Genomic DNA, 27,131 nt, shown 5'->3' with positions numbered 1-27,131 from the left:
AGCCCAGCCCAGTGAAACCAGCAGTGTTCCCTGTAGAGAGCAGAGACCAGCCCAGTGAAACCAGCAGTGTTCCCTGTAGAGGCCAGCCCAGTGAAACCAGCAGTGTTCCCTGTAGAGGCTAGCCCAGTGAAACCAGCAGTGTTCCCTGTAGAGAGCAGAGGTCAGCCCAGTGAAACCAGCAGTGTTCCCTGTAGAGAGCAGAGACCAGCCCAGTGAAACTAGCAGTGTTCCCTGTAGAGAGCAGAGGCCAGCCCAGTGAAACCAGCAGTGTTCCCTGTAGAGGCCAGCCCAGTTAAACCAGCAGTGTTCCCTGTAGAGGCCAGCCCAGTGAAACCAGGAGTGTTCCCTGTAGAGAGCAGAGCCCAGCCCAGTGAAACCAGCAGTGTTCCCTGTAGAGAGCCAGAGACCAGCCCAGTGAAACCAGCAGTGTTCCCTGTAGAGGCCAGCCCAGTGAAACCAGCAGTGTTCCCTGTAGAGAGCAGAGCCCAGCCCAGTGAAACCAGCAGTGTTCCCTGTAGAGGCCAGCCCAGTGAAACCAGCAGTGTTCCCTGTAGAGGCCAGCCCAGTGAAACCAGCAGTGAAACCAGTGAAACCAGTGTTCCCTGTAGAGAGCAGCCCAGTGAAACCAGCAGTGTTCCCTGTAGAGAGCAGAGCCCAGCCCAGTGAAACCAGCAGTGTTCCCTGTAGAGAGCAGAGGCCAGCCCAGTGAAACCAGCAGTGTTCCCTGTAGAGGCCAGCCCAGCCAGCAGTGAAACCAGTGAAACCAGTGTTCCCTGTAGAGAGCAGAGCCCAGCCCAGTGAAACCAGCAGTGTTCCCTGTAGAGCAGAGACCAGCCCAGTGAAACCAGCAGTGTTCCCTGTAGAGGCCAGCCCAGTGAAACCAGCCCAGTGAAACCAGCAGTGTTCCCTGTAGAGAGCAGAGGTCAGCCCAGTGAAACCAGCAGTGTTCCCTGTAGAGAGCAGAGACCAGCCCAGTGAAACTAGCAGTGTTCCCTGTAGAGAGCAGAGGCCAGCCCAGTGAAACCAGCAGTGTTCCCTGTAGAGGCCAGCCCAGTTAAACCAGCAGTGTTCCCTGTAGAGGCCAGCCCAGTGAAACCAGGAGTGTTCCCTGTAGAGAGCAGAGCCAGCCCAGTGAAACCAGCAGTGTTCCCTGTAGAGAGCAGAGACCAGCCCAGTGAAACCAGCAGTGTTCCCTGTAGAGGCCAGCCCAGTGAAACCAGCAGTGTTCCCTGTAGAGAGCAGAGCCCAGCCCAGTGAAACCAGCAGTGTTCCCTGTAGAGGCCAGACCAGTGAAACCAGCAGTGTTTCCTGTAGAGGCCCCAGTGAAACCAGCAGTGTTCCCTGTAGAGAGCAGAGGTCAGCCCAGTGAAACCAGCAGTGTTCCCTGTAGAGAGCAGAGCCCAGCCCAGTGAAACCAGCAGTGTTCCCTGTAGAGGCCAGCCCAGTGAAACCAGCAGTGTTCCCTGTAGAGAGCAGAGCCCAGCCCAGTGAAACCAGCAGTGTTCCCTGTAGAGGCCAGACCAGTGAAACCAGCAGTGTTTCCTGTAGAGGCTAGCCCAGTGAAACCAGCAGTGTTCCCTGTAGAGCGCAGAGGTCAGCCCAGTGAAACAAGCAGTGTTCCCTGTAGAGAGCAGAGGTCAGCCCAGTGAAACTAGCAGTGTTCCCTGTAGAGAGGAGAGGCAAGCCCAGTGAAACCAGCAGTGTTCCCTGTAGAGGCCAGCCAAGTGAAACCAGCAGTGTTCCCTGTAGAGGCTAGCCCAGTGAAACCAGCAGTGTTCCCTGTAGAGAGCAGAGGCCAGCCCAGTGAAACCAGCAGTGTTCCCTGTAGAGGCCAGCCCAGTGAAACCAGCAGTGTTCCCTGTAGAGGCCAGCCCAGTGAAACCAGCAGTGTTCCCTGTAGAGGTCAGCCCAGTGAAACCAGCAGTGTTCCCTGTAGAGAGCAGAGACCAGCCCAGTGAAACTAGCAGTGTTCCCTGTAGAGAGCAGAGGCCAGCCCAGTGAAACAAGCAGTGTTCCCTGTAGAGCCCAGCCCAGTGAAACCAGCAGTGTTCCCTGTAGAGAGCCCAGCCCAGTGAAACCAGCAGTGTTCCCTGTAGAGGCCAGCCCAGTGAAACCAGCAGTGTTTCCTGTAGAGGCTAGCCCAGTGAAACCAGCAGTGTTCCCTGTAGAGAGCAGAGGCCAGCCCAGTGAAACCAGCAGTGTTCCCTGTAGAGCCCAGCCCAGTGAAACCAGCAGTGTTCCCTGTAGAGAGCAGAGACCAGCCCAGCCCAGTGAAACCAGCAGTGTTCCCTGTAGAGAGCAGAGACCAGCCCAGTGAAACCAGCAGTGTTCCCTGTAGAGGCCAGCCCAGTGAAACCAGCAGTGTTCCCTGTAGAGAGCAGAGACCAGCCCAGTGAAACCAGCAGTGTTCCCTGTAGAGGCCAGCCCAGTGAAACCAGCAGTGTTTCCTGTAGAGGCTAGCCCAGTGAAACCAGCAGTGTTCCCTGTAGAGAGCAGAGGTCAGCCCAGTGAAACCAGCAGTGTTCCCTCTAGAGAGCAGAGCCCAGCCCAGTGAAACCAGCAGTGTTCCCTGTAGAGAGCAGAGACCAGCCCAGTGAAACCAGCAGTGTTCCCTAGAGGCCAGCCCAGTGAAACCAGCAGTGTTCCCTGTAGAGAGCAGAGCCCAGCCCAGTGAAACCAGCAGTGTTCCCTGTAGAGGCCAGACCAGTGAAACCAGCAGTGTTTCCTGTAGAGGCTAGCCCAGTGAAACCAGCAGTGTTCCCTGTAGAGCGCAGAGGTCAGCCCAGTGAAACCAGCAGTGTTCCCTGTAGAGAGCAGAGGTCAGCCCAGTGAAACCAGCAGTGTTCCCTGTAGAGAGGAGAGGCAAGCCCAGTGAAACCAGCAGTGTTCCCTGTAGAGGCCAGCCAAGTGAAACCAGCAGTTCCCTGTAGAGGCTAGCCCAGTGAAACCAGCAGTGTTCCCTGTAGAGGCCAGCAGAGGTTCCAGCCCAGTGAAACCAGCAGTGTTCCCTGTAGAGAGCAGAGACCAGCCCAGTGAAACCAGTGTTCCCTGTAGAGAGCAGAGGCCAGCCCAGTGAAACAGCAGTGTTCCCTGTAGAGCCCAGCCCAGAGAGCAGAGCCCAGCCCAGTGAAACCAGCAGTGTTCCCTGTAGAGGCCAGAAACCAGCAGTGAAACCAGCAGTGTTCCCTGTAGAGGCCAGCCCAGTGAAACCAGCAGTGTTCCCTGTAGAGGCCAGCCCAGTGAAACCAGCAGTGTTCCCTGTAGAGAGCAGAGGCCAGCCCAGTGAAACCAGCAGTGTTCCCTGTAGAGCCCAGCCCAGTGAAACCAGCAGTGTTCCCTGTAGAGAGCAGAGACCAGCCCAGTGAAACCAGCAGTGTTCCCTGTAGAGGCCAGCCCAGTGAAACCAGCAGTGTTCCCTGTAGAGAGCAGAGACAGTGAAACCAGCAGTGTTCCCTGTAGAGGCCAGCCCAGTGAAACCAGCAGTGTTCCTGTAGAGGCTAGCCCAGTGAAACCAGCAGTGTTCCCTGTAGAGAGTCAGCCCAGTGAAACCAGCAGTGTTCCCTGTAGAGAGCAGAGCCCAGCCCAGTGAAACCAGCAGTGTTCCCTGTAGAGAGCAGAGGCCAGCCCAGTGAAACCAGCAGTGTTCCCTGTAGAGAGCCCAGCCCAGTGAAACCAGCAGTGTTCCCTGTAGAGGCCAGCCCAGTGAAACCAGCAGTGTTCCCTGTAGAGGCCAGCCCAGTGAAACCAGCAGTGTTGTTCCTGTAGAGGCAGCCCAGTGAAACCCAGTGAAACCAGCAGTGTTCCCTGTAGAGAGCAGAGGTCAGCCCAGTGAAACCAGCAGTGTTCCCTGTAGAGAGCAGAGGCCAGCCCAGTGAAACCAGCAGTGTTCCCTGTAGAGAGCCCAGTGAAACCAGCCCAGAGGCCAGCCCAGTGAAACCAGCAGTGTTCCCTGTAAAGTGAAACCAGCAGTGTTCCCTGTAGAGGCCAGCCCAGTGAAACCAGCCCAGTGAAACCAGCAGTGTTCCCTGTAGAGAGCAGAGACCAGCCCAGTGAAACCAGCAGTGTTCCCTGTAGAGGCAGAGCCCAGCCCAGTGAAACCAGCAGTGTTCCCTGTAGAGCCCAGCCCAGAGCCCAGTGAAACCAGCAGTGTTCCCTGTAGAGAGCAGAGGTCAGCCCAGTGAAACCAGCAGTGTTCCCTCTAGAGAGCAGAGCCCAGCCCAGTGAAACCAGCAGTGTTCCCTGTAGAGAGCAGAGACCAGCCCAGTGAAACCAGCAGTGTTCCCTGTCCAGCCCAGTGAAACCAGCAGTGTTCCCTGTAGAGAGCAGAGCCCAGCCCAGTGAAACCAGCAGTGTTCCCTGTAGAGGCCAGCCCAGTGAAACCAGCAGTGTTCTGTAGAGAGCTAGCCCAGTGAAACCAGCAGTGTTCCCTGTAGAGAGCAGAGGTCAGCCCAGTGAAACCAGCAGTGTTCCCTGTAGAGAGCAGAGGTCAGCCCAGTGAAACCAGCAGTGTTCCCTGTAGAGGCCAGCCCAGTGAAACCAGCAGTGTTCCCTGTAGAGGCTAGCCCAGTGAAACCAGCAGTGTTCCCTGTAGAGAGGAGAGGCCAGCCCAGTGAAACCAGCAGTGTTCCCTGTAGAGGCCAGCCCAGTGAAACCAGCAGTGTTCCCTGTAGAGGCTAGCCCAGTGAAACCAGCAGTGTTCCCTGTAGAGGCCAGCCCAGTGAAACCAGCAGTGTTCCCTGTAGAGGCCAGCCCAGTGAAACCAGCAGTGTTCCCTGTAGAGAGCAGAGACCAGCCCAGTGAAACCAGCAGTGTTCCCTGTAGAGAGCAGAGGTCAGCCCAGTGAAACTAGCAGTGTTCCCTGTAGAGAGGAGAGGCCAGCCCAGTGAAACCAGCAGTGTTCCCTGTAGAGGCCAGCCAAGTGAAACCAGCAGTGTTCCCTGTAGAGGCCAGCCCAGTGAAACCAGCAGTGTTCCTTGTAGAGGCTAGCCCAGTGAAACCAGCAGTGTTCCCTGTAGAGAGCAGAGGTCAGCCCAGTGAAACCAGCAGTGTTCCCTGTAGAGAGCAGAGGCCAGCCCAGTGAAACCAGCAGTGTTCCCTGCTGGTGAAACCAGCAGTGTTCCCTGTAGAGCCCAGTGAAACCAGCAGTGTTCCAGAGGCCAGCCCAGTGAAACCAGCAGTGTTCCCTGTAGAGGTCAGCCCAGTGAAACCAGCAGTGTTCCCTGTAGAGAGCAGAGGCCAGCCCATTGAAACCAGCAGTGTTCCCTGTAGAGAGCAGAGGCCAGCCCAGTGAAACCAGTAGTGTTCCCTGTAGAGAGTGGGTATAGTACGGTATAGCGCTACAATGGCTGGAGTTGGCCCAGAACAGAGGAGAGTAACATCAGATATGTACAGTACGGTATAGTGCTACAGTGGCTGGAGTTGGCCCAGAATAGAGGAGGGTAGCATCAGATAGGTACAGTACAGTATAGTGCTACAGTGGCTGGAGTTGGCCCAGAACAGAGGAGAGTAGCATCAAATAGGTACAGTACGGTATAGTGCTACAGTGGCTGGAGTTGGCCCAGAACAGAGGAGAGTAGCATCAGATAGGTACAGTACGGTATAGTGCTACAGTGGCTGGAGTTGGCCCAGAACAGAGGAGAGTAGCATCAGATAGGTACAGTACGGTATATCACTACAGTGGCTGGAGTTGCCCCAGAACAGAGGAGAGTAGCATCAGATAGGTACAGTACGGTATATCACTACAGTGGCTGGAGTTGGCCCAGAACAGAGGAGAGTAGCATCAAATAGGTACAGTACGGTATAGTGCTACAGTGCCTGGATTTGGCCCAGAACAGAGGAGAGTAGCATCAGATAGGTACAGTACGGTATAGTGCTACAGTGCCTGGAGTTGGCCCAGAACAGAGGAGAGTAGCATCAGATAGGTACAGTACGGTATATCACTACAGTGGCTGGAGTTGGCCCAGAACAGAGGAGAGTAGCATCAGATAGGTACAGTACGGTATATCACTACAGTGGCTGGAGTTGCCCCAGAACAGAGGAGAGTAGCATCAGATAGGTACAGTACGGTATATCACTACAGTGGCTGGAGTTGGCCCAGAACAGAGGAGAGTAGCATCAGATAGGTACAGTACGGTATATCACTACAGTGGCTGGAGTTGGCCCAGAACAGAGGAGAGTGCATCAGATAGGTACTGTACGGTATAGTGCTATTACAGGGTTTCCCAAACTCAGTCCCGGGGACCCCAAGGTGTTCCCATTTGTTTTTTCCCCAAAGCACTACACAGCTGATTCAAATATTCAAAGATGAATGATGAGTTGATTATTTTCATCAGCTGTGTAGTGCTAGGGAAAGAATCTAAACATGTCCCCCTTGAGGTCCCCAGGACTCAGTTTGGGAAACACTTTGCTAAGGTGTCTTGAGTTGTTCCAGAGCAGAGGAGAGTACCTAAGGCACTTTCTGGTTTTACATTCTCCACTGTGTCAGGGCTCTGATTGGCCCTAGTCATTACCCACACCACTCCACTGTGTCAGGGCTCTGATTGGCCCTAGTCATTACCCACACCACTCCACTGTGTCAGGGCTCTGATTGGCCCCAGTCATTACCCACACCGCTCCACTGTGTCAGGGCTCTGATTGGCCCTAGTCATTACCCACACCACTCCACTGTGTCAGGGCTCTGATTGGCCCTAGTCATTACCCACACCGCTCCACTGTGTCAGGGCTCTGATTGGCCCTAGTCATTACCCACACCGCTCCACTGTGTCAGGGCTCTGATTGGCCCCAGTCATTACCCACACCACTCCACTGTATCAGGGCTCTGATTGGCCCTAGTCATTACCCACACCACTCCACTGTGTCAGAGTTCTGATTGGCCCCAGTCATTACCCACACCACTCCACTGTGTCAGGGCTCTGATTGGCCCTAGTCATTACCCACACCACTCCACTGTGTCAGGGCTCTGATTGGCCCCAGTCATTACCCACACCACTCCACTGTGTCAGGGCTCTGATTGGCCCCAGTCATTACCCACACTGCTTCACTGTGATGTCTTCCAAGCCAATACCGCTGAAGCCAACCATTAGGGTTATTATTACAGTCAATATCCTCCCCCCATAGGACCTGGCATAAACTGACCCAGTCCTCAGCATTTTGGTCAGGCAGACAAGATGAACATTCCTTTGACATATCTGATGCCTACAGCACAGTGTGTGTTTTTGGTTTTACCAAAAACAGAAGTCCTCACAAGGATATTAAAATAAGAACAATTCAGACAAGTGGGGATATTTCGCCAGGTCCCCACAAGGAAAAAGGCAATTTTAGGCTTAGAGGTTAGGTTTAGGAGTTAGAGGAAAATAGGATTTTGAATGGCAATCAATTGTTTGGTCCCCACAAGGATAGTAAAACAAATGTGTGTTATAATGTAAAGGTTCTTGTTTGTGTACATTCAGTATCTGTGTTCTGTCAGAGTCGAGGGATTCTATACAGGCAGGAAGATAGCTGCCCTCATTAGGCATTCCTTCCTGCCCAGCCGGAATGAATCAGGGGTCCATCATGCGATGGAGGACAGTTAACAATGCTCCCCGCCTCTCCTCCTCTTCTCTCCCCCTCCTTGAATTGGGCCAAGGATTACAGTTAGTGGGCTGACTATGCACTGCATACTAAATACAGCTGGAATTTAGGCTTGTTTGTGTCTGTTTTTGGGATGAGAATGTCCTTACTGCTAAGTGTTGCAAGGATTACTTTGGCCGTCTGAACAGGTTAAATGTCAACACAAATACAAATCAAATTTTGTTTGTCACATCAAATCAAATGGTATTAGTCACATCTGCCGAATACAACAGGTGTAGACCTTACAGTGAAATGCTTACTTTACGAGCCCCTAAACAACAGTGCAGTTAAAAAAATATATATGGATAAGAATAAGAGATAAAAGTAACAAGTAATTAAAGAGCAGTAATAAAAAATAACAATATATACAGGGGGTGCCAGTACAGAGTCAATGTGCGGGGGCACCGGTTAGTTGAGGTAGTATGTACATGTAGGTAGAGTTAATTAAAGTGACTATGCATAGATGACAACAGAGAGTGGCAGTGGTGTGGAGAGGGGAGCAATGTGAATAGTCTGGGTAGACATTTGACTAGATGTTCAGGAGTCTTATGGCTTGGGGGTAGAAGCTGTTTAGAAGCCTCTTGGACCTAGACTTGGCACTCCGGTACCGCTTGCCGTGTGGTAGCAAGTAGAACAGTCTACGACTAGGGTAGCTGGAGTCTTTGACAATTTTTAGGGCCTTCCTCTGACACTGCCTGGTATAGAGGTCCTGGATGGCAGAAAGCTTGGCCCCTGTGATGTACTGGGCCGTTCGCACGACTCTCTGTAGTGCCGTGTGGTCGGAGGCCAAGCAGTTGCCATACCAGGCAGTGATGCAACCAGTCAGGATGCTCTCGATGGTGCAGCTGAAGAACCTTTTGAGGATCTGAGGACCCATGCCAAATATTTTCAGTCTCCTGAGGGGGAATAGGTTTTGTTGTGCCCGCTTCGCGACGGTCATGGTGTGCTTGGACCATGTTAGTTGGTTGGCGATATGGACACCAAGGAACTTGAAGCTCTCAACCTGCTCCACTACAGCCCCGTCGATGAGAATGCGCCAAATACAACAGACCATACTGTGAAATGCTTACTTACAAGCCCTTAACCAACAATGCAGTTCAAGAAATAGAGTTAAGAAAATATTTACTAAATAAACTACAGTAAAAAAATGTATAAAAAGTGTAATTTGTACATGTAGGTAGGGGTAAAGTAACTATGCATAGACAATAAACAGTGAGTAGCAGCAGTGTACATGTAGGTAGGGGTAAAGTAACTATGCATAGACAATAAACAGTGAGTAGCAGCAGTGTACATGTAGGTAGGGGTAAACTAACTATGCATAGACAATAAACAGTGAGTAGCAGCAGTGTACATGTAGGTAAGGGTAAACTAACTATGCATAGACAATAAACAGCGGTAGCAGCAGTGTAAAAAAACAAAATGGGGGGTGATGTAGTAGTGATGGCACCGGAGGGGTGATGTAGTAGTGATGGCGCCGGAGGGGTGATGTAGTAGTGATGGCACCGGAGGGGTGATGTTAGTGATGGTGCCGGAGGGGTGATGTAGTAGTGATGGCACCGGAGGGGTGATGTAGTAGTGATGGCACCGGAGGGGTGATGTAGTAGTGATGGCACCGGAGGGGTGATGTTGTAGTGATGGCACCGGAGGGGTGATGTAGTAGTGATGGCACCGGAGGGGTGATGTAGTAGTGATGGCACCGGAGGGGTGATGTAGTAGTGATGGCGCCGGAGGGGTGATGTAGTAGTGATGGCACCGGAGGGGTGATGTAGTAGTGATGGCGCCGGAGGGGTGATGTAGTAGTGATGGCACCGGGGGGTGATGTAGTAGTGATGGCACCGGAGGGGTGATGTAGTAGTGATGGTGCCGGAGGGGTGATGTAGTAGTGATGGCACCGGAGGGGTGATGTAGTAGTGATGGCACCGGAGGGGGGGGCTGCCGTCTTATCGGCTCTTAACCAATCATGCTATTTTGTCCGTGTTTTCACGTTGTTCGCATTTGGTTTTGTGCATAATGTTGCTGCTACCGTCTCTTATGACCGAAAAGAGCTTCTGGACATCTGAACTGCGATTTTGCTGGAGCAGGAAACAGTTATACATTCTATCGGCAGGATAGAACAGCAGCCTCTGGGAAGACACGAGGCGGGGGACTATGCATATGTATAAACAGCTGGTGCACGATATCTAAGGAAGTCTCAAGGTTTGCTCGCCTGAGGTAGAGTCTCTCTCTCTCTTCCTAGAGAGTTTATCTATATTTATCGTAGCTGTCTACATACGTCCACAGACCGATGCTGGCACGTAAACCGCACATACTGCCACAAGCAAACAGGAAAACGCTCATCCAGAGGCGGCGCTCCTAGCGGCCGGGGACTTTAATGCAGGTGAAACTTAAAACAGTTTTACCTCATTTATGTCAGCATGTTAAATGTGCAACCAGAGAGGAAACAATTCTAGACCACCTTAACTCCACTCACAGAGAAGGTCTCCCTCGCCCTCCATTTGGCAAATCTGACCAAAATTCTGTCCTCCTGATTCCTGCTTACAAGCAAAAATTAAAGCATGAGGCACCAGTGACTCAGTCTATAAAAAGTGGTCAGATGAAGCAGATGCTAAGCTACAAGACTGTTTTGCTAGCACAGATTGGAATATATTCCGTGATTCTACCGATGGCATTGAGGAGTACACCACACCAGTCACTGGCTTCATCAATAAGTGCATCGAGGACGTCGTCCCCACATGACTGTACGTGCATACCACAACCAGAAGCCATGGATTACAGGCAACATTCGCACTGAGCTAAAGGGTAGAGCTGCCGCTTTCAAGGAGCGGGAACCTAACCCGGAAGCTTATAAGAAATCCCGCTATGCCCTCAGACGAACCATCAAACAGACAAAGCGGCAATACAGGACTAAGATTGAATCGTACTACATCGGCTCTGATGCTCGTCGGATGTGGCAGGGCCTGCAAACTATTACATGGTAAAAAGGGAAGCACAGCCAAGAGCTGCCCAGTGACACGAGCCTACCAGAAGAGCTAAATAACTTATATGCTCGCTATAAGGCAAGTAACACTGAAACATGCATGAGAGCATCAGCTGTTCTGGACGACTGTGTGATCACGCTCTCCGCAGCCGATGTGAGTAAGACCTTTAAACAGGTCAACATTCACAAGGCCTCTGGGCCAGACGGATTACCAGGACGTGTACAGTGAGCATGTGCTGACCAACTGGCAAGTGTTTTCACTGATATTTTCAACCTCTCCCTGACCGAGTCTGTAATACCTACATGTTTCAAGCAGACCACCATAGTCCCTGTGCCCAAGAACACTAAGGTAACCTGCCTAAATGACTACCGACCCTGGTTATTATACATAACATCCTGAAATATATGTAGATATTATTTCTCTTGACGTAGTGATGCTGAATGTAAAACACTCCACTCTCACCTACTGTCCATATCCAATCTGTTTACATCTACATGAAGGTACAAGGTTCCTAGGTTTTAAGGGTTGATTTAGAATCAGACATATGTGAACTCACGGTAGCTACAGTGCGTCTCCATTGAACCCATCCATGTTGGCAGTACAGTAATTGTACATATGTTCAGTGCTTGGTCTTCAGAGGGGAAATGCCCTGGTTCTTAGTTTGGTACCAACAGGGCTGCAGGCTCCTTGGGTCCTGGGCCAAGGACTTAGTCCAGGTTATTGCAGGCTTCTCTCTTTAATCCCTAATGTGGGATGTATTATTGTCAGAGGCTGGGGACTGAGGGAGCGTACAGTTTGGAAATGGTTTATATCCAGGAGAACCCTCACCCAGTGCTACTGCTCTCAGCTCAGCTCTACTCTGTGTCCACACCTGTATGCATGTTCTGACTGTTCTGTTGTGGCAAAACTTATGGGTAATGTGACTAGTACGAGCACTGTAACGACCAAATCAGCGATGTTGACAGAACTGAGTTAAGACTGTCAAAGAATTACACAAGGAAAAAAGCTTTGACCCACAAAGTTATTTACAATGACGCAAAGGCATGATATTTCCTGTGAGAGAAATGACTACAGTAAATTAATATCTGGAAACATTGTCATCGTGGTACTATAATACTCTCTCTGGTCGTCCCCCACGTAGGTATCTTTCCGCCTGGAGTTTGAGTTCAGCCGATCAGTGTTCCTGGACCACGTACGAGTCATTCTAGAAGCCAGCAGGTGAGGGCGCACTAAACCACTTCAAATATTTAACCGTTTTTTAAACACTTTGTCTGATAAATATTATTTTTTACAGTTATGACCAGGTGAGATAATGAGCTAATGTTCTTAGCTCAGGAGTTTCTGCTCTCCTGACTTTCCTAGTGTCAAACAGTCACTAATCAACAGATGAGGGTGGTGTCAAACAGTCACTAATCAACAGATGAGGGTGGTGTCAAACAGTCACTAATCAACAGATGAGGGTGGTGCCAAACAGTCACTCATCAACAGATGAGGGTGGTGCCAAACAGTCACTCATCAACAGATGAGGGTGGTGCCAAACAGTCACTCATCAACAGATGAGGGTGGTGCCAAACAGTCACTCATCAACAGATGAGGGTGGTGTCACAAACAGTCACTCACTAATCAGATGAGGGTGGTGCCAAACAGTCACTAATCAACAGATGAGGGTGGTGTCAAACAGTCACTAATCAACAGATGAGGGTGGTGTCAAACAGTCACTAATCAACAGATGAGGGTGGTGCCAAACAGTCACTCAAAAACAGATGAGGGTGGTGCCAAACAGTCACTCATCAACAGATGAGGGTGGTGCCAAACAGTCACTCATCAACAGATGAGGGTGGTGCCAAACAGTCACTCATCAACAGATGAGGGTGGTGCAAACAGTCACTAATCAACAGATGAGGGTGGTGTCAAACAGTCACTAATCAACAGATGAGGGGTGGTCACTAATCAACAGATGAGGGTGGTGTCAAACAGTCACTAATCAACAGATGAGGGTGGTGTCAAACAGTCACTAATCAACAGATGAGGGTGGTGTCAAACAGTCACTAATCAACAGATGAGGGTGGTGTCAAACAGTCACTAATCAACAGATGAGGGTGGTGTCAAACAGTCACTAATCAACAGATGAGGGTGGTGTCAAACAGTCACTAATCAGGGTGAGGGTGAAAAGAGGGTGAAAACCTGCAGATACTGAATCTCAATCAGCATTTCAACAATGAACTGATTCATCACACTAACCACAGACTACAGATCCAACCAGTGAGAAACAGGACAGACAGAAACTGAGCTATAACATCTCTGAAATATGTTCTCGTCATCCAAGGGTCACTTGGCATGCAGTCCCATTGAGATGTGAGTTTGGCATGCCAGATTAGTTGAAATGCATTTCTTTTCTCTGCAGTGACGGAGAGGAGGTTACCTTAGAAGACAATTTCAACGACATCTTTCACCCGCTGAAATACGAGGCTGACCTCCTATTTACAAGGTTTGTCTTTGTCACAATATCCTCTCTAACATTCCTTCTCCTTCTGTCACTCTCCTTAAATAAACTCATCAAACTCTTGTAAAATAAAACAGTTAACTATCATAGCGATTCCCTGTCACTGGAACTGACGGATTCAATGTTGATTTAGTGTTGCACAGACCCAATGGCAAACGTTAGATATACAGTATACAGATATTTTTATTTTATCTTTATTTAACTAGGCAAGTCAGTTAAGAACAAATTCTTATTTTCAATGAACTGCTTGTTCAGGGGCAGAACGACAGATTTGTACCTTGTCAGCTCGGGGGTTTGAACTTGCAACCTTCCGGTTACTAGACCAACGCTCTAACCACTAGGCTACCATGCCACTGTACATGAGTGTATCACCTTCCTTTCTCCGTAAAGGGACTCCAACCCCTCTGGCTGTGAAATCAAAGCAGACCTCTCCTTGGAGATACCAGGAAATATTGGTCCTCCATTCAACTTCACCTTCCAGGTGAGGGTGAAAGGTCACAACACACAGGGTTGCGGCACAATCATTCATCAACCACGCAACAATCAATTGTCTTTACAGTGTAGAAATACTGTATATTGCAATTACATTTACAAAATACCCCAACTATTTTTTTATTGCTTGAGTTAAGACTGAATTAGTGCCCTATATTTCTCCCAGATTCAGAACCTGGGCTTCTTTCCCGTGACGGACCTGCAGTTGAATATAGAAATTCCAGAGATGACCAAAAACGGGAACCAGTTGTTGCAGATATCGGACTTCCATATTGACAAAGTGAGAGGACTTAAAAATCTGGCCAAGGAATGGTCTGCTTCCTTTGAGAGACCACCAAGTGTGTACTCATACTGTCTCGGTTCTAACGGAGATGTAATTCTGTCTCCTTAGACAGACGGCACCCACTGCATACCCCCTCAACATGTGGCACAGAGCAGGGCGTCCCCAGAAGACTTCTCTCGAGTCTCACGTCTGGTAACCCACCCACACCATATGATTTCAACTAGCTTACCTAAATAATGGAACATTCTTAACTAACAAGCTTGTGTTTGGCCTCTATTCAGAACCAGTCCAATACTCTGCCTCTGCCGGTCCAATGCACTGTCAACCTGAACCCCTACAAGGAAGTCAGCGTCAGAATCAGGGGGGCATTGAGGTTGGACGCCTTGCATGCTGTGAGTATATCGTATTCCACGGCTAAATCCTACACTCCTTGAGCATGTCTGTGAGACGTTAACTTCCTGTTGTGTTCATTCACCCTCTGTTACAACACCAGCTGAGGTTCAAAGTCCTGGAACTGGTGACGAGTGCAACAGTAGAACTTCCACCTTCAAGCCCCATGTTTCTTCATGAAGAAAGGCCTGTCAGACATGTGAGTACAAAACACTCCGAGTCAAGACACACTTCAGTGTGTCACCTTTTCTATAGAGTCATTCATTCATTCATTCGATTGAAAAGTAGTATTTTCAATAGCAGCCTGGCCAAGAGACTAGACTACTTCTCACTATAGTTGCAGTTCGTGTTCTACAAATGAGCTCCTAAGAGCTATGCAGAATCCTCACAGCCAAGGCTGTTATTCTAACACACATGATTGACTGCATGGTGCTTAAGGACCGAAAGGACCAACAGCAACACATGTGGTGTAGCCCTGTTCTCCCATACACTGCTCTTTGCTGCCACCTATAGGCCAATATTTAGAGTTAAGCAACAACCAGTCACACAAAGTTGTTATGCACTCAACTCAGCGCTCTTAGAAGCACAACCAGTTCCCTTCATCTCTGCTTTTGACGAGACTCCACAGGGAAAGAGAGCATGGAGACATTTTATTCTGAATGCATCGTTGGTCAGATGGAATTCCAGTCAAACCGGTGATCCACACAAGATGACACCATGACCCACAAAGCATCACGCAAGATGACACCGTGTTAACACTGACCCACAAAGCATCACGCAAGATGACACCGTGTTAACACTGACCCACAAAGCATCACGCAAGATGACACCGTGTTAACACTGACCCACAAAGCATCACGCAAGATGACACCGTGTTAACACTGACCCACAAAGCATCACGCAAGATGACACCGTGTTAACACTGACCCACAAAGCATCACGCAAGACAGATCTGCATATGTGTGTCCAAGAGCTTTAGAGGCACCAGTTGCTTTTAAAAACCCTAGAATCTGCCCTTTGAAAGTCTTCCAATGGTAGAGAAAAGCAACATGTAGTAAGATTCCCAATAGTAGACTTAATCTGTTATCTACTGCAGTCTGACGTGTAAACTGAATTAGGATCAGCTTTTGTTATTTGATCGGGGTGCCATTTTGTCTTGTTTTGTGTGCTTGTTTCCACAGATAATCCTGGAGATTAGGAAAGAAGGGGATTACAGAATCTCAATCTGGATTATCATTGGGAGCACACTGGGAGGGTTGTTACTGCTGTCCCTGCTCAGCCTAGCTCTATGGAAGGTAAGCCCTGCCCTACTACCCTGGAGCTCTCATCATGTACAAACATTACAACGGCATGATGATCACAATATACATTTATCATGGACATGATTATATCTAGATAGTGAGTTTACAGTAACAGGATTTGTGTTTGTTTAAACTAGATAGATAATTACCAGATTGCACCTGTAATTGTACTGTCCTGGATGCAGAAGTGACAGTAAGCATAGTGTGCCATTTCAGGTACACTCAGGTTCTTTCTCTAAATTCAGTAGGAGTATTTTAACTCTAGAAGGTGTTGTAACTGCAGTGTAATAGTGGACGACACTGCCCTCTTCTGCCCTCTTCTGGCAAAGAATGATTGTACATTATTGTATGTATTTTCCCACTAAGAAACAGCATGCCCCACACTGATAAAGCCAGCTAAGATTGTTTCTATGAAAACGATCTAGAAGTATCTATGCCTCTCAATCTCACTTCTCCCTCCTCCTCCAAGCTTGGCTTCTTCCAGAGGCAGAAGAGGAGAGAAGAGAATGAGCAGGAGACCAATGGAAAGGTGGCAGAGGAGCGGTAACTAACGCAGGCGAGGGACCAGCCATCACACACACACACAGGGGAACCAACACTCAGGGACTGTCCCATCCCCCCCGACACTACAGCGGTACAATCCAGAAGGCTCTGCAAGATGAGACCGTCAGATCAAGACCTGCTCAGTGCACTGGATGACCGACTGTACCTGTATGACCCATGAGACGTTAGCACTACCAACCATAATGCCCTGCCCTCCACTGTACTGCTGAGACTACTGGACCCTCCTCGGTGCCTGGTTACCCATACCCACCTCTGACCTCTACCCTTTAGCTAGACACCCTTCCCCATGGTTACCCACCTCTAACCTCCACCCACACTGCCCCTGGTTACCCACCTCTGACCTCTACCCTTTAGCTAGACACCCTTCCCCATGGTTACCCACATCTAACCTCCACCCACACTGCCCCTGGTTACCCACCTCTGACCTCTACCCTTTAACTAGATACCCTTCCCCCTGGTTACCCACCTCTAACCTCTACCCACACTGTCCCTGGTTACCCACCTCTAACCTCTACCCACACTGCCCCTGGTTACCCACCTCTAACCTCTACCCACACTGCCCCTGGTTACCCACCTCTAACCTCTACCGTTTAGCGAGACACCCTTCCCCATGGTTACCCACCTCTAACCTCAACCCACACTGCCACTGGTTACCCACCTCTAACCTCTACCGTTTAGCTAGACACCCTTCCCCATGGTTACCCACCTCTAACCTCCACCCACACTGCCCTTGGATACCCACCTCTGACCTCTACCCTTTAGCTAGACACCCTTCCCCATGGTAACCCACCTCTAACCTCCACCCACACTGCCCCTGGTTACCCACCTCTGACCTCTAACCTTTACCTTGACACCCTTCCCCATGGTTACCCACCTCTAATCTCTACCCACACTGCCCCTGGTTACCCACCTCTGATCTGTACCCTTTAGCTAGACACCCTTCCCCATGGTTACCCACCTCTAACCTCCACCTACACTGCCCCTGGTTACCCACCTCTGACCTCCTCCCACACTGACCCTGGTTACCCTCCTCTGACCTCTACCCTTTAGCTAGACACCCTTCCCCATGGTTACCCACCTCTAACCTCCACCCACACTGCCCCTGGTTACCCACCTCTAACCTCTACCCTGTATCTAGGCACCCTTCCCCATGGTTACCCACCTCTAATCTCTACCCTGTATCTAGGCACCCTTCCCCATGGTTACCCACCTCTAACCTCCACCCACACTGCCCCTAGTTACCCACCTCTGACCTCTACCCTTTAGCTAGATACCCTTCCCCCTGGTTACCCACCGCTGACCTCCACCTACACTGCCCCTGGTTACCCACCTCTGACCTCTACCCTTTAGCTAGACACCCTTCCCCATGGTTACCCACCTCTAACCTCCACCCACACTGCCCCTGGATACCCACCTCTGACCTCTACCCTTTAGCTAGACACCCTTCCCCATGGTAACCCACCTCTAACCTCCACCCACACTGCCCCTGGTTACCCACCTCTGACCTCTACCCTTTACCTTGACACCCTTCCCCATGGTTACCCACCTCTAACCTCTACCCACACTGCCCCTAGTTACCCACCTCTAACCTCTACCCACACTGCCCCTGGTTACCCACCTCTAACCTTTACCCACACTGCCCCTGGTTACCCACCTCTGATCTCTACCCTTTAGCTAGACACCCTTCCCCATGGTTACCCACCTCTAACCTCCACCTACACTGCCCCTGGTTACCCACCTCTGACCTCCTCCCACACTGACCCTGGTTACCCTCCTCTGACCTCTACCCTTTAGCTAGACACCCTTCCCCATGGTTACCCATCTCTAACCTCCACCTACACTGCCCCTGGTTACCCACCTCTGACCTCTTCCCTTTAGCTAGACACCCTTCCCCATGGTTACCCACCTCTAACCTCCACCCACACTGCCCCTGGTTACCCACCTCTAACCTCTACCCTGTATCTAGGCACCCTTCCCCATGGTTACCCACCTCTAATCTCTACCCTGTATCTAGGCACCCTTCCCCATGGTTACCCACCTCTAACCTCCACCCACACTGCCCCTAGTTACCCACCTCTGACCTCTACCCTTTAGCTAGATACCCTTCCCCCTGGATACCCACCTCTGACCTCCACCTACACTGCCCCTGGTTACCCACCTCTGACCTCTACCCTTTAGCTAGACACCCTTCCCCATGGTTACCCACCTCTAACCTCCACCCACACTGCCCCTGGTTACCCACCTCTAACCTCTACCCTGTATCTAGGCACCCTTCCCCATGGTTACCCACCTCTAACCTCCACCTACACTGCCCCTGGTTACCCACCTCTGACCTCTACCCTTTAGCTAGACACCCTTCCCCATGGTTACCCACCTCTAACCTCCACCCACACTGCCCCTGGTTACCCACCTCTGACCTCTACCCTTTAGCTAGACACCCTTCCCCATGGTTACCCACCTCTAACCTCCACCCACACTGCCCCTGGTTACCCACCTCTGACCTCCTCCCACACTTACCCACCTCTGACCTCTACCCTTTAGCTGACCCTTCCCCATGGTTACCCACCCTAACCTCCACCCACACACTGCCCCTGGTTACCCACCTCTGACCTCTACACACCCTTCCCCATGGTTACCCACCTCTAACCTCTACCCACACTGCCCCTAGTTACCCACCTCTAACCTCTACCCACACTGCCCCTGGTTACCCACCTCTAACCTTTACCCACACTGCCCCTGGTTACCCACCTCTGATCTCTACCCTTTAGCTAGACACCCTTCACCATGGTTACCCCCCTCTAACCTCCACCTACACTGCCCCTGGTTACCCACCTCTGACCTCCTCCCACACTGACCCTGGTTACCCTCCTCTGACCTCTACCCTTTAGCTAGACACCCTTCCCCATGGTTACCCACCTCTAACCTCCACCCACACTGCCCCTGGATACCCACCTCTGACCTCTACCCTTTACCTTGACACCCTTCCCCATGGTTACCCACCTCTAACCTCTACCCACACTGCCCCTAGTTACCCACCTCTAACCTCTACCCTGTATCTAGGTTCCCCACCCACCTCTAACTCTACCCTGTATCTAGGCACCCTTCCCCATGGTTACCCACCTCTAACCTCCACCCACACTGCCCCTGGTTACCCACCTCTGACCTCTACCCTTTAGCTAGATACCCTTCCCCCTGGTTACCCACCTCTGACCTCCACCTACACTGCCCCTGGTTACCCACCTCTGACCTCTACCCTTTAGCTAGACACCCTTCCCCATGGTTACCCACCTCTAACCTCCACCCACACTGCCCCTGGTTACCCACCTCTTCTACCCTGTATCTAGACACCCACCTCTCCCCATGGTTACCCACCTCTGACCTCTTCCCCATCCACCCTTCCCCATGGTTACCCACCTCTAACCTCCACCCACTCTGCCCCTGGATACCCACCTCTGACCTCTAGCTAGACACCCTTCCCCATTCCCATGGTAACCCACCTCTAACCTCCACCCACACTGCCCCTGGTTACCCACCTCTGACCTCTACCCTTTACCTTGACACCCTTCCCCATGGTTACCCACCTCTAACCTCCACCTACCCACACTGCCCCTGGTTACCCACCTCTAACCTCTACCCACACTGCCCCTGGTTACCCACCTACCCTTTAACCTTCCCCACCCACACTGCCCCTGGTTACCCACCTCTGACTCTACCCTTTAGCTAGACACCCTTCCCCATGGTTACCCACCTCTAACCTCCACCCACACTGCCCCCCCCTGGTTACCCCTTCCCCACCCACCTCTAACCTGACCTGCCTCCCCCTTTACCTGACCCTGACCTCTGACCTCTACCCTTTAGCTAGACAACCTTCCCCATGGTTACCCACCTCTAACCTCCACCCACACTGCCCCTGGTTACCCACCTCTAACCTCTACCCTTTAGCTATCTAGTTACACCTAACCTTCCCCATGGTTACCCACCTCTAACCTCTACCCTGTATCTAGGCACCCTTCCCCATGGTTACCCACCTCTAACCTCCACCCACACTGCCCCTAGTTACCCACCTCTAACCTCTACCCACACTGACCCTGGTTACCCACCTCTAACCTCCTCCCACACTGACCCTGGTTACCCACCTCTAACCTCTACCCTGTATCTAGGTACCCTTCCCCATGGTTACCCACCTCTAACCTCTACCCTGTATCTAGACACCCTTCCCCATGGTTACCCACCTCTAACCTCAACCCACACTGCCCCTGGTTACCCACCTCTAACCTCTACCGTTTAGCTAGACACCCTTCCCCATGGTTACCCACCTCTAACCTCCACCCACACTGCCCCTGGATACCCACCTCTGACCTCTACACTTTAGCTAGACACCCTTCCCCATGGTAACCCACCTCTAACCTCCACCCACACTGCCCCTGGTTACCCACCTCTGACCTCTACCCTTTACCTTGACACCCTTCCCCATGGTTACCCACCTCTAACCTCTACCCTGTATCTAGACACCCTTCCCCATGGTTACCCACCTCTAACCTCTACCCTGTATCTAGGCACCCTTCCCCATGGTTACCCACCTCTAACCTCTACCCTGTATCTAGACACCCTTCCCCATGGTTACCCACCTCTAACCTCTACCCACACTGCCCCTGGTTACCCACCTCTAACCTCTACCCTGTATCTAGACACCCTTCCCCATGGTTACCCACCTCTAACCTCCACCCACACTGCCCCTGGTTACCCACCTCTAACCTCTACCCTGTATCTAGACACCCTTCCCCATGGTTACCCACCTCTAACCTCTACCCTTTAGCTAGACACCCTTCCCCATGGTTACCCACCTCTAACCTCTACCCACACTGCCCCTGGTTACCCACCTCTAACCTCTACCCTGTATCTAGGCACCCTTCCCCATGGTTACCCACCTCTAACCTCTACCCTGTATCTAGGCACCCTTCCCCATGGTTACCCACCTCTAACCTCTACCCACACTGCCCCTGGTTACCCACCTCTAACCTCCACCCACACTGCTCCTGGTTACCCACCTCTGACCTCTACCCTTTAGCTAGACACCCTTCCCCATGGTTACCCACCTCTAACCTCTACCCTGTATCTAGACAATGGCACCCTTCCTCCTGACCACATTGAAGAGCGATGTAGAGATATTTTGGTTGATGAGTCCATTCGTATTGGTGTAATAATGACTAACTTAGAAAATGCTGCAGTTATAGTCAGACAATGATTCTGAGGCAAGCAGCTTAAATTTGATTCACATTGGTAGGCTTTATTTTGAGATAACTGTACACTGTACAAGAAGAAACCTCAAGGTGCTGTGCCAACTGCAGGCGGCAATATTGGCTTACTATGGCCGACTGCGCTGACATGTACAGTACATACTTCTGGAGAGAAACACAAAGACGAAGAAGTTGGCGGCATGTGCCAGTAAATGTGACTCTACCCAAGTGACTTTTAGAGAATGGTATTGTGAACTGAAAATCTCCAAGACACCAGGACAACAATTGTCCACATTCAAGAACCTCTCTGGTGCTTTTCTTTCCAGAGAACTTTGTTTCCAGAGAACAGTTTTTTTTGTAAGTCCCAAGAAAAGACCTTCTGTTTTGGAGATCCCACGTTCCTTCCCCTCTCCTCTCATACTAGTCCTACCGTATCTCCATTGGAGGAAAATACATGGAATAAATTCATCATTTTGATGCACTTTTACTTTGTAGAAATACAAACTTGAATTTTGTAAATAGTCAAGTATCTTTTTATACATAACCAAGTCTAATATTGTGATTTTCCAGTATTCCCCACAAGGGTTGTGGCATTATCCTGTTCCTCTAGAGACATGGCAAATGAGTTTAGCCCACGAGACAAATACAAATGGGTTTTCTGACATGCTTTGCACCACAACAAATAGCCTTTGAAGGGATATGCATAGAACTATTCTCCATGCACCTGTTCTGAGCTGTTGAAGAACGACTTATTCAGGATTTCAACAAAATGGCGGGCTATCATGTAATGTTACATGATCTAATGAGGATCGGACCATTGGTGTTTAGTGCTTCTATGTGCAAATGAATCATTTTCAAATGTTTTTTTTGTCAAGGAAATCCCTTTTGTTTATTCATGAATGTCAGTGTCCAACCCATGTGGATGAGGTATAAATCAACTCTAATACATCTAGAATAAAATATGTCAAATGTGTTGTATCTATTGTTGTGTTGCCTCAACTTTATCAGCGTTTTGTATGATACACTCCTTCAATGCCCGTCACCGTGAAACATACACACAATTGTATAGAAGTAACTGACAAAAATAGCAAACTGAATAGCCGATACATTGAAGCTGGCTTCTAAGAAAGAGAGCCTTCAAACTAGGCAAAAGTCGTGACCAGCAGAGCACTGGGAAGTATATGGTGGATAAATGAAGATAGTGAACTCAGGCCATTTCCCATTGAAAATAATGGTCAGTTCAAGTCTACTTTTAATGGTGTAGTCTTCCATAGACACCAATGCAATAGCAGCTGGGTCTGATCTAGTTAGTTGATCGACTTTCCTTGAACCAGAAAAAAAACAGCGAGTGGGATGTCTCACTTCCTCTTCAGTCTCTGGTAAAGCTCCACGTATTATGTACTTTAAGTGAGAAATGTGTTAATGATATAAATTCTCCATAACTTATCTGCTAGAATCAATAAACTCAAACTACAGTCGAGATCCTACGCCCACGTGAAAAATCCCTTCCCCCAACTTTCATCCACATGTGTTCCGCTTGTGTGTGTGTGTGTGTGTGTGTGTGTGTGTGTGTGTGTGTGGAGATACTGGATATAATGACAAGATACTTGTGTTTTCCCCTAACAATGGGATTCATTGTCCACCGAGCGGAACGGCGGGCTGTCAAGCTCATGCCTATTCCCCTCTTTGGTGGATACATGTTGTTATTTTAACACTTTTTAAAATATTCATGAGGGGTGTTGACATCCACCACCTGTGTTCAATGGAGATGCTAGCCTCACGAATGTGCATACTGTCTCGAATGGACTTAAGTGTCATTTTTTGGTGAATGATTTAAACAAAATACTGTAATTTTAAAGTGGAAGAAAAATACAAATGTGTTATTAAATGGAAAATAAAATATTATGTTGTTTAGCTTCAACACCCCGAGTCAATAGAATCACCTTTGGCAACGATTACAACTGTCAGTCTTTCTAGGTAAGACTCTAAAAGCTTTTCACACCAGGATTGTTCAATATTTGCCCATTATTCTTCAAACTCTGTCAAGTTGGTTGTTGATCATTGCTAGACAGCCATTTTCAAGTCTTGTCATAGATATTCATGCCAAAAATGTAAATAAGCCACTCAGGAACATTCAATGTCATCTTGGTAAACAACTCCAGTGGATATTTGGCCTTGTGTTTTGGGTTATTGTCCTGCTGAAAGTTGAATTTGTCTCCAAGTGTCTGGTGGAAAGCAGACTGAACCAGGTTTTCCTCTAGGATTTTGTCTGTGCTTAGCTCCATTCCGTTACTTTTTTTATCCTAAAAAAAACTCCCTAGTCCTTGCCAATGACAAGCATACCCATAACATGTTGCAGCAACCACCATGCTTGAAAATGTTTAGAGTGGTACTCAGCAATATTCCCTCTAAACTGCGTGCCTGCGCAGTAGCCTGAGACTGCCTCACAGAAGAAATATCAGCCCACGGAAAGAAGCCAGAGATTGAACTTCATTCACTTTCGAGAGTTTTCCGTTAGTTAACACGATCAACGTTTCCCTTTACTTTGGCAATTGTGATCGAATCAACAGCAGCTTTAGCCACTTTCAACGCAACATACCTAAACGAGAAGAACTATACAAGAAATGTTGTAGGCAGAGCGCTTCGGACTAGGATTCTATTGTGCATGACTCAGCCAGTACACTAGACAGACTACACAGACCAGTGCAGCATATCCAAAAGAGCTGCAGTAGGCCTATATGTAAATAGACCATTTCCATATATGGATCTGTGCCATTTACTTTGAATTGGACTGTATTTACAGCATGATCGGTCTTGAGTAAATGTGCCTGTTTTGAGATCAAAGGGATCAAACATTTTGTTTCTATCCTTTGCTAGTTAGTGAGTTATTAGCCCAGTTATAGATCATTTGTAGTCAGCAAATGGGGGAGTGAATGTTTCCTACAAGAGCATAAAACGTGCTTTTCGAGACATCTTTGAAAAGCTATTCAGGTAAAATGGCTTTTTATTGTCCTAAAGGGGCAGTGTTGTATTTTGAGACAGGCTTGAATAAGATGAGTAGGCAGAGGGTAGCATAATGTATCTGATTCTCTGTAATAATATTGTGGGAATAATAATGCACCTTATTTTGTAAAGTGGTTTCTGGTATCGTAGGCCACAATATTTTCAGTCACTTCCCTATCTGAAGGACAAGTGGATAAACAGGTTAATGTCAAGCCCCGTGTCACGAGGGACTGAGTGTGTGAGGTAAGAATCAGGCGCAGAGAGCTTCACAGGGAAATGTGCACTTTAATATGGCACCAAAATCCAATGGCCAAAACACAGGGCGCGAAAAATACTGACCAACCCAAAACACAGAGTACACGGTCTGGAGCAAAACAGGGGCGGGTTCACTAGCCTTAAATAAGGAAGCACATCAGAAAAACACAATTAGACACAGGTGCAACTAATAAGACAAAACCAACAGAAAAAGGGAAAAGGAATCGGTGGCGGCTAGTAGGCCGGTGACAAGGACTGCTGAGCACCTCCCGAACAGGCAGGGGAGCCAACTTCAGCAGAGGTCGTGACACCCTGCAAGTTTTTTCCCCCCAAAAGTTGGATGGAATGTAGGCTTACATTGAGCACCACACATTGCTTGCTACAGTCGGCTGAACGAGATAACTTTTTCCATGTTAAAATGTTATGGGTTGCATTTTCTCCATTGTTTTTGATGGTACATTATGATCAAATAGCCACAGTATCCTACTTGGCCACTGTTAAAACTAACTTAAAGCGGGTACAGACCAAATACATAACACTTTGTATTCAGGACAAAGTTTTGGCAGATTTACTTTAGTGCCTTATTGCAAACAGCATGTTTTGGAATATTTGTATTGTGTGAAGGCTTCCTTTTCACCGTGTCATGTAGGTTAGTATTGTGGAGTAACTCCAATGTTGTTGATCCATCCTCAGTTTTCTCCTATCACAACTATTAAACTCTGTAACTGTTTTAAAGTCACCATTGGCCTCCCAGGAAAATCCCTGAGCAATTTCCTTCCTCTGCAGCAAATGAGTCCTGTATCTTTGTAAAGACTGGGTGCATTGATTCACCATCCAGTGTAATTAATAACTTCACCATGCTCAAAGGGATATTGAAAGTCAGCGGTTTTTACATTTTTAGGTGCCTTTCTTTGCAAGGCATTGGAAAACCTCCCTGGTCTTTGTGGTTGAATCTGTGTTTGATTTTTACAATAATGTGTATCACTGCAGAGCAGCTAAAAATGACCATTTGAAACAACAGGAAACGCATGTAAACATGTTATATTTAGCAAAGTGCTTCCCTCAGCTTTACTTTCTAGAAAATACCCAGTTGTCCTTTTTAGGGGTTAACAAAAGTTAGGCAATGAACAGCTAGTTGGTGATTGACCGGGGTAATGACCAACAGGGCTGAGTTTATCATTATTAGTGCAGGGGATAGTTTCACAGTGATGGTGTTATCAATGTCAAATAGGGGAGAGTCTCTCACTCTCAAAGTAAAGATACCTTAATAGAAAATGACTCAAGTAAAATTGATCCAGCAAAATACGAGTAAAAGTCTAGAAGTATTCGTTTTTAAATATACTTAAGTATCAAAAGGTAAAAAATCATTTCAAATCCCATATAAACTAAACATCAACATTTTCTTTTTTTTTTAAATGTACGGATAGCCAAAAAGAGTTCTCCTGTGGGGAAAGCCAAATAACCCTTTTTTCTATGTGTAGTCTAACGCATTAATCATATGCCTTGACAAAATGACACAGAAAACAGGGATGAGAGAAGACTAAACTCTAGCTGTTGCAGTGTTTTTTCTTCAGTAGCTATTAACATGTTTTTCTCCTTGCCTTTAGACGACATTTCTTTAGATACCAGTCTCCGTTCGAACATAGACTGTATGCACATCGTACATAGTAACTCTAAAGTAGCTCCTAGTATGTTACCTGTTGGTGTAATGGATGTGAAAAGGCTAGCTAGTTAACGGTGGTACGCGCTAATAGCGTTTCAATCGCTGACGTCACTTGCTGAGACCTTGAAGTAGTGGTTCCCCTTGCTCTGCAAGGGCTGCAGCTTTTGTGGAGAGATGGGTAACGATGCTTCGTGGGTGTCAGTTGTTGATGTGTGTAGAGGGTCCCTGGTTCAAGCCCGGGTATGGGCGAGGGGACGGACTAAAGTTGTACTGTTACATTGGCACAGAAATGTATTCACGTTACCAAAAATGTTATAGAAAGTTCAAAACACTGCACATCCAGTAAACCATATATTCAATACATTAGCTACACATTAAACCCAAATATGATATATATATATATATTGAATCAAACACTCAGGAGGAAAAATGGCCCAGTGTAACTAGGGTATCAATGCCCAAGAAGTTTAAATTGTCCTATGATAGGGTTCTACCTGCAGGAACATTCAGGTGAATTTACATGTCATTTAGCAGACACTTTTGAAGCAAACTAGCAAGCAGGTCTACCCTACACCGGAGTCTTCTACCAACATGCCCTGTAGACAAACACTTCACTTAGACACAACCTGATCGCCCAGAGGGGGAGAGACTGACAGAGCAGTGGACCGAGGCAGACTGATGGAGCACACCACCCGATGTCACAGGAAGGCCATTCTTTATCCCTTTACACGTGTGTGTGTGTATAAGGTAGTAGTTTTGGAATTGTTAGCTAGATTACTCGTTGGTTATTACTGCATTGTCGGAACTAGAAGCACAAGCGTTTTGCTACCCTCGCATTAACATCTGCTAACCAT

The 27,131-nt window shown here is 48.7% G+C and overlaps 1 protein-coding gene and 1 long non-coding RNA gene across 4 annotated transcripts in view; one reads left to right on the top strand and one right to left on the bottom strand.

Moving 5' to 3' along the window:
• LOC112238567 (integrin alpha-11-like) overlaps positions 1-16,159 on the top strand; it is a 100,000-nt gene extending 83,841 nt beyond the window's left edge. Inside the window, exons 21-29 of the mRNA XM_042316703.1 lie at positions 11,728-11,804; positions 12,991-13,074; positions 13,480-13,570; positions 13,748-13,861; positions 13,973-14,056; positions 14,146-14,256; positions 14,358-14,453; positions 15,436-15,549; positions 16,025-16,159. Of these exons, the coding sequence (XP_042172637.1) occupies positions 11,728-11,804; positions 12,991-13,074; positions 13,480-13,570; positions 13,748-13,861; positions 13,973-14,056; positions 14,146-14,256; positions 14,358-14,453; positions 15,436-15,549; positions 16,025-16,102 (849 nt within the window). The 3' untranslated portion in view covers positions 16,103-16,159. The remainder of the gene's footprint in view (positions 1-11,727; positions 11,805-12,990; positions 13,075-13,479; positions 13,571-13,747; positions 13,862-13,972; positions 14,057-14,145; positions 14,257-14,357; positions 14,454-15,435; positions 15,550-16,024) is intronic.
• Positions 16,160-16,365: 206 nt separating this feature from the next.
• Positions 16,366-21,385, bottom strand: LOC121845403. 3 transcript variants are annotated; one of them, XR_006082547.1, is made up of 9 exons: positions 20,875-21,385; positions 20,755-20,838; positions 20,100-20,658; positions 19,714-19,776; positions 18,923-19,164; positions 18,339-18,584; positions 17,114-17,834; positions 16,622-16,693; positions 16,366-16,417 (listed from the first exon to the last, which is right to left on the bottom strand). It is a non-coding gene; the product is annotated as an uncharacterized LOC121845403 (long non-coding RNA). The 3 variants fall into 3 exon arrangements; XR_006082548.1 differs by lacking the exons at positions 16,366-16,417; positions 16,622-16,693 and adding an exon at positions 17,040-17,090 and having other exon boundaries at positions 17,211-17,834; XR_006082549.1 differs by lacking the exons at positions 16,366-16,417; positions 16,622-16,693 and having other exon boundaries at positions 17,165-17,281; positions 17,330-17,834.
• Positions 21,386-27,131: the final 5,746 nt, after the last annotated feature.

Source organism: Oncorhynchus tshawytscha, unplaced genomic scaffold, assembly GCF_018296145.1.
Source record: "Oncorhynchus tshawytscha isolate Ot180627B unplaced genomic scaffold, Otsh_v2.0 Un_contig_2082_pilon_pilon, whole genome shotgun sequence".
NCBI lineage: Eukaryota > Metazoa > Chordata > Actinopteri > Salmoniformes > Salmonidae > Oncorhynchus > Oncorhynchus tshawytscha.
Note: the sequence above shows the minus strand (reverse complement) of the source record. Positions and strands in the feature narration are given on the sequence as shown.